This window comes from Chrysochloris asiatica, unplaced genomic scaffold, assembly GCF_000296735.1.
Source record: "Chrysochloris asiatica unplaced genomic scaffold, ChrAsi1.0 scaffold00188, whole genome shotgun sequence".
NCBI lineage: Eukaryota > Metazoa > Chordata > Mammalia > Afrosoricida > Chrysochloridae > Chrysochloris > Chrysochloris asiatica.
Genome location: NW_006408706.1, coordinates 2910442 through 2918021, shown reverse-complemented (window position 1 = coordinate 2918021; position 7580 = coordinate 2910442). Strand labels below are relative to the sequence as shown.

Sequence of the window (7580 nt, the reverse complement as noted above, 5' to 3'; positions counted from 1 at the left end):
TATAGTCCAAATGTTCTCATAGATGAAGAAACTAAAGCTTTCATTTTATTGGTTATTTGCTTAAGGTCGATTTGTTAATGGCAGAACCAGCATAAGAATCTATTTATGTTTTGGTGGTGGTGGAGTACTGTCGAGTCAGTTGTGACTCATAGTGATCCTGGGGTCTAGGGTTTTGGAGCCTTGAATCTTTATAGGAACAGAAAGCCTCACCTTTGTCCCATGGAATTGCTGGTGATTTTATTTAACTGCTGACCTTGTGGTTAGCAGCCCAACATGTAACCCTCTGTACCACCAAAGCTTCTTGTTTATATCTTAGAACTCCTGGTGTGGTGCTGTAGATTAATGTGCTGGACTGCAAGGTCAGTTTGAACTGAATGGTTAGTGGTTCAAGTTTACCAGCCACTCCTTGGAAATCCTATACATGGTCACTATGACTAGGAACCAACTTGACAGCACTTAATAACAACAACAACTCCTTTATGAAAATGCACTGACTTTTTGGAGTCATATGTTTTGACTATATATGCAAATGTACATGGGCCAGGCAAATTAGAGCACCTTTTAAGGAACAACAACAACAAAAAAAAATTATGAAGATAGATATATATGAACAAAATCAACTGCTGCAAAAGTCCTCTTTAAAGTGTTCAAGACCAAAGATGTCAGTTTGAGGACTAAAGTGCAGCCAACCCAAGCCATGGTATTTTCAATAGCCTCATATGCTTGTAAAGGTTGGAAAATTAATAAGGATTGATGCATTTCAGTTATGGTGTTGAGGAAGAATAATAAAGGTACCATGGACTGCCAGAAGCACAAACAAATCCATGTTGGAAGAAGCACAACCAAAATGCTCCTTAGAAACCAAGATGGCCAGACTTCATCTATCATACTTTGGACATATTATCAGGAGGAATCAGTCCCTGGAGAAGGATATCATGGTTGGCTAAGTGGTGCATCAGCAAAGAAAAGGGAGACCCCTGATGAGATGAATTGGCATAGTGGCAGCAACAATGGGCTTAAGTATAGCAGCAATTGTGAGCATGGTGCAGGACCAGAAGGTGCTTCGTTATGTTGTACATAGGGTTGTTATGGTGGGAACAAACTCAACAGCACCTAACAACAACAACTCAAGAAATATTAATTAGAGAAGCATGCATCTATAATACACAGAACAAAGATTAAAATCATTTTGCATTTTCAAAATTCTGCCTTTCCGTTGATCGTTTTTGTTGTTGGATGCTATCAAAATGGTTCTGTCTCATAGTGCTCACAATTGAAGCATGCTCACAATTGCTGCTATACTTGAACCCATTGTTGCTGCCACTATGCCAATTCATCTCATCAGGGGGTCTCCTTTTTCTTTGCTGATGTGCCACTTAACCAACCATGATATCCTTCTGCAGGGACTGGTTCCTCCTGATAATATGTCCAAAGTATGAGAGACGAAGTCTGGCCATCTTGGTTTCTAAAGAGCATTCTGGTTGTGCTTCTTCCAACATGGATTTGTTTGTTTGATGTACAATGAGTCTCATAGGATTTGATGTACAAAAGAATGAAACACTACCCTGTACTTAACTATATTTGGGCACATCATTGCAGTCACTGTGTCTGTCAATCCATTTCATTGAAGGTCTTCCTCAGTTTTAATTGTGTGGCAATATAGGATAAGCTGTAGACTGTTAACCAGAAGGTCAGTGGTTCAAACCCATCAGCTTCTCCTTGGATATACTACACAGAGTCACTATGAGTTAGAACCAATTTGACAACACTTAAAACAACAGCTACTTTACTAAAATTGATGTCTTTCTCCAGGAACTTGTCTTTCCTGAAACTATATCCAAAGTAGGTGAGATGAAGTTTCACTACCTTCACTTCTAGGGACTCATTCTTCCAACACAGATTTGTTTATTTTCCTGACAGTCCATAGTATATTCATTATTCTTCACTAACACCATAATTCAAAGGCATCAGTCTTTCATATAAAGTCTTTCATATAAAGTAAAATAAAGTAATTGAAAATATTGTGGCTTGCGCTAGGCACACTTTAGTCCTCAAGATGACATTTCTGCATGTTAACCATTTAAAGAAGTCATTGTCAGCAGATTTGTCCAAAGCAAATGTTTGATTTCTTGACTACTGCTTCATGGGTATTAATTGTAGAACCAAGTATAGTGAAATACTTGACAACTTCAGTACTATCTTGTTTATCATAATGGTGCTTATAGGTTCATTTGTAAGGATTTTGTTTACTTTATGTTGAGTTGTAATTCATACTGAAATCTGTAGTCTCTGACCTTTATCAATGAGTGCTTCAAGTCTTCTTTACTTTAAGCAAGGGAAGTTATGCCATCTGTATATTGCAAATTATCAGCAAAGCTTCCTCTAACTCAGATGCCATAATAATATATTTTTTTAAAGCATGAATGTTTGTTTTAATGAATAAATGGACAATGTACAGATTAGAAATTCTTCACGTAGAACAGCTTCTCAGATTATTCGCTCCTCATACAGACTGAATTACTACTCACAATTATTTGGCAGTCTCAATAGAAAGGGAAGAGTAAGTGTAAAAGGGACATATTGTTAGTAATGAACTTAAAGGAGGAAGTACAGAAACCCTTCTTTTTTAACATAAAGTCCAAGTTAGCAGAGCATGCAGTATTCTTCACAATTGTTCCAAATTCTGCATGCCAACAAAGCAAAGGGTTAGGAACATATAGAACTTTTAGGCAAAGAAGGTGAATACCACAGCAAAAAGATCCTGGCTGGCAAAGTAAAGCAATCACTGCTAACTCACTCATAATATGACATGGCTACACTGGAGTCCTGGTGTGGCGCTGTGAGTTAAAGTGCTGGACTGCAAAGTCATTTAAACCAGAATGTTGGCAGTTCAAGCTCACCAGTGGCTCCTTGGAAACCCTATACAGGTCGCTATGGGTCAGAACCAACTCGATGGCACTTAACAACAACACTGGACCAAACGACTTGGAGTAACAAGACTAAAAAAGCACATATCCTGAGGTTCATAAAAATCACAATTTATAATCTAGGACTGGTACAGGATTTAAGAATCTATAAGAAGCTCAAAAATTATTGTTACTGTTTTTATTAGGTGCTATTGAGTCAGTACCAACTCACAGCGGCCTTATGCATGCACCAGAAGGAAACACTGCCCAGTCCTGCGCCAGTCTCATAATCGTTACTATGCTTGAGTCCATTGCTGCTGCCACTGTGCAAATCCATCTTGTTGGGGATCATTCTCGTTTTCATTGACCCTCCACTTTACCAACCATGATGTCCTTCTGCAGGAACTGATCCCAGCTGATGATATGGCTGAAGTATGAGAGACAAACTCACCAGCCAAGCTCCTCAGAAACCCTACACAGGATCGCTATGAGTCAAAACTGACTCAATGGCCATTAACAACAGTAAACAATGAAAGACAAAGTCTGGCCATCTTGGCTTCTAAGGAGCATACTGGTTGTACCTTTTCCAAAAGAGCAAACACAGATTTGTTTGTTCTTTTGGCAACACATGGTACTTTTAATATTCTACCCCAATACATTAACTCAAATACATCAATTCTTCTATGGTCTTTCTTATTATTGTCCAACTTTCACACATATATGAAGCTCTTAAAAATATCATTGCTTGGGGCAGGCACCCTTTAGTCCTCAAACTCATATCTTTGCTCATGAACATTTTAAAGAGATCGTATGCAGCAGATTTGCCTAATGCAATACATCATTTGATTGCTTGACTGCTGCTTCCATGAGTGTTGATAGCCGATCTGAGCAAAATGAAGTCTGTGACAACTTCAATATTAAAATGATAAAGTTTATTAAACAAAAACATTTATGAGTCTCAACATTGCTGGTAGCATTGTGGTTACGAATCGGGCTGTGATCCTTAAGGTCAGCAGTTCGAAACAATCAGCTGCATCAAGGAAGAAAGATGAAGCTTTCTGCTCCCATAAAGATTCACAGCCTAAGAAACCCTGTACAGGGTCACTAAGAGTTTGAACCGACTCCATGGCATACAACCACCACCAGACTTGTTCCTTCTTTCCTGGAGTAATGGAGACGTTCCTAAATGCTCATTTCTAACTGAATGGTCTGTGGTCCAAACCCATCAGCTGTTCTGTGGGAGAAAATAGGACAGCCTGCTTCCATAAGGACAGCTTTGAAGACTTTATGTACAGTTCTTGTCTGGCCTACAGTGTCACTATGAGTTGGAATCAACTTGATGACAAGTCTGTTTTTTTTTAAATTTTTTTGTTGTTTAATGGGACTATGAGAACAGAAATTTCTAGAACAAAAGTAAAGATAAACTACTATAAGGGATTTATCTTATCTTTTATTTTTCACAGAATTTTTGCACCTCATATTTCAAAACTTTTACATTTTACAAATGTTTAAAGTTTTGCTGAAATCGATGATTAACAAAATCTACTCCAGAGAACTAATATCAAACTACTAGTTAAGTGTTTATTGGGGGGGTGGGGGGAAATGATATATAATTTCAATAACATTAGCAAAATTTATGAGTATCTAAATTATTTGCCACTCTGTATTAAAGATAAGAAGAACTGAGCTAACCTCACACACCCTTATGAAACAGGTACTATTATAAGCCAGAGTTCACAACAAGTAAGTTGTCAGTATCATACAGCTAGGAAGTGGTAGAGGTAGTATTTGAAAATCAGGCAGTCCATCTTCAGAGTCTAAGCTTTAAAAAAACTTTTGCTTTACTGTCTATCTTATTATCTGATCATTGGGAATTAAAAACTTAGGAAAATGATATTTTACTAACACTTTGGAAATGGAAGAAAGGCACATACAGATAACTGTATGTCTTTTTTTTTCTCTCTCCATAAGTATAATAGCAGATCTGCTTAGATCAGTATAGCTTAGCCACATAAGAAAGTGAATCAGGAATTGAACAGTAAGAAGCACAAAGAATTTCAATATATATTCAAAAATTTTCTTAAAAGCCATACATTTACAGATTAATACATGCAAATATGTTTGGCTTCTTGATATTTACACTTCGCATAGCAGAGATGTTTAAGCCTGGATTTCTGAATTTTATTCCCAGAAAACCAATAAGCAAAGGGTCAGCGAAAAAGAGGAAGACCTCCCAATGAGATGGATTGGCACAGTGGCAGCAGCAATGGGCTCAAGCCTAGCAGCAATTGTGAGGCGGGTGCGGGACCGCACCGTGTTTCATTCTGTTGCACGTAGGGTCGCTATGGGTAAGAAACAACTTGACAGACCTAACAATGACAGCAACAGGAAAGCTATTTTATTGAGGGGCTAGCATTCTGTTTCTTTGGGTAATTATGAACAAATATTAATTACCCTTTGTGATATGAAACCCTTAAATATTGTATGGAATTTAAGTCAAATCCAAGAAACCAAGTTATTTGAAAACATATTGCCTATGTTTGTGGACTTGACAAAGAAATAACTACACTAGAAAATTACAATAGACACTTACCCTAGTTTTGGCATCGATCTGACCACCACGATCCAATAAGAGTTTCACCATGTTTGTGTTTCCCCTTTTGGAAGCCACATGCAGAGGAGTGATTCCGTTCTAAGATATGAAGAGATCAAACAAGAGAGTGTTTGTTATGACAGGGCATAATGGAGATGACTTTGTTAAAGTGCACAAAGGAAGTTATAACCTATGTGGTAACTTGATTCAAAGTTTCTAAAGTTTCAATGTCTTGAATTTTAGGGAACAAAAAAGCAAACAAACCACAAAGTGCTAGAGTTAGTGAAAAAGGAAATGAAACTGTATAATTAAATCAACGTCTACAATAAAGTATTCAATACGTACATCACTGTCTAGAAAAAGGGAGCACTTTTGTGTAACAGAAACAAGAATTCAGATCCTGGCTAGGGGAGAGCCCTAGTCCTAAGAATGTCTTTGTTTCTATAACACTCATGCTTTTAAGCATTCAGGAATATTAATGTCTCTTATATTTAAAAGGAGTTATATTTAAAAGGAGTTCTGGTAGCGTAGTGGTTACGAATCGGGCTGCGAACCTTTAGGTCAGCGGTTCGAAACTACCAGCTGCTCCGCGGGAGAAAGATGAGGCTTTCTACTCCCGTAAGGATTTACACCCTCGGAAACCCTGTACAGGGTCGCTATGGGTCGGAACCGACTCGAAGGCACTTAACAACAACAACAAATATTTAAAAGTAGAATACATATACATTTCAATGCCTATTTTTTTAAAAAAGTGATTCTTTAAAACATCTTCAGAATAATTCAGTAAAATAATAAATACATAAACAAACAAAACAAAATAGCTTCAGTGTAAGAAACATTGAAACATACAACTCATATTCTTTTATTGACTATCATAATCATAACAAGAATATGTAGTTGGTTGTTCCTTCATGTTGAAATACTTAAAATATTCAAATACCACATTAACTGCTTCATATCATATATACCTAATTTTATAGCATACTGTGTTCTTTACAATAAAAGCACGCCATAGAGCATACAACTTAATGTTATGTCTTTTCATGTATTTTGGTTAAGACTTTTCATATGTCAAATTGTGTGCTCTATAATTATAAGACTACTACTTAAACATTTTGAACTTAACATTTTAATAGTCTAATTACTTATTAACCTGAAGCTGCTCATTCAAAAATCTGATTCATATAACTATTTTATGATGAAAGAATATCTTAATTCATAGCTAAATAAAAAATTCCAGTATAGTACATTTTTTTCAGTCTTTATATAAATTTTATGTCCCTGACAATGATATAGCTGTTCATACAGATGTCTGAATTAATATACTTCTTAGAAATCACAAATTATTTGTGTTCATATAGATTTATATCATTCTTATTTTTCATCTGCTCAAGGTATAATGGCTTTCTGTGATTTAAAAGAAGAAACAGAAAATGTAATGTCCCTAGCACAGATCCAGGTAAAGAAAACAGAAACAAAACCTTTAAGACAGTCAGTAGTTATTTTCACTTTAAATATACACATTTACTGCTATTAAAAATGAGAAATAATTTTAATCCATACCCTGGCTGTGAAGTCCACAGCAGCTCCCCGGTTTAGAAGAAGGGTAGCCACATTGACATTTCCATAGTGTGCAGCTATATGCAAAGGGGTAAAACCACTCTATAGAAGGAAAATAAAATGACAGTCAACAAAGTGTTTTTGCCTCTATATGCTACAGTCACTGTATTAGTGAAAAGAAACACACACACACACACACACACACATATGTGGTAACTAACATATGAGCAACACAATTTTGATGATAATTGCTTTAATAAGACTCTAAAGTTTAGTGCAATAAGGTGGTAAATAATATAAAGAGGCAAATCAATATCCTGCATCCCCTGTGACCATTATTCTGAATTACTTTAATTATTTAGAGATTTGCTGTTTATGACACATTATATTTCTTGAGTTGATTTAGCGTATTATAGAAAAACAGAATATGCTTAGTAACCTGTGGTTTCAACAAAACACTAACATAATTATGAATTTAAAATGCTTTCTTCAGAGAAAGAATCAAAACCAGTATAGATATA

The 7580-nt window shown here is 36.1% G+C and overlaps 1 protein-coding gene across 1 annotated transcript in view; it reads right to left on the bottom strand.

Moving 5' to 3' along the window:
• The window catches only part of ANK2 (ankyrin 2, neuronal), a 514556-nt gene that overhangs the window by 189885 nt on the left and 317091 nt on the right, over positions 1 to 7580 (bottom strand). The window contains exons 8-9 of the mRNA XM_006872258.1: positions 7063 to 7161; positions 5500 to 5598 (exon numbers count right to left, since the gene is read on the bottom strand). Coding sequence (XP_006872320.1) covers positions 5500 to 5598; positions 7063 to 7161 — 198 coding nt within the window. The remainder of the gene's footprint in view (positions 1 to 5499; positions 5599 to 7062; positions 7162 to 7580) is intronic.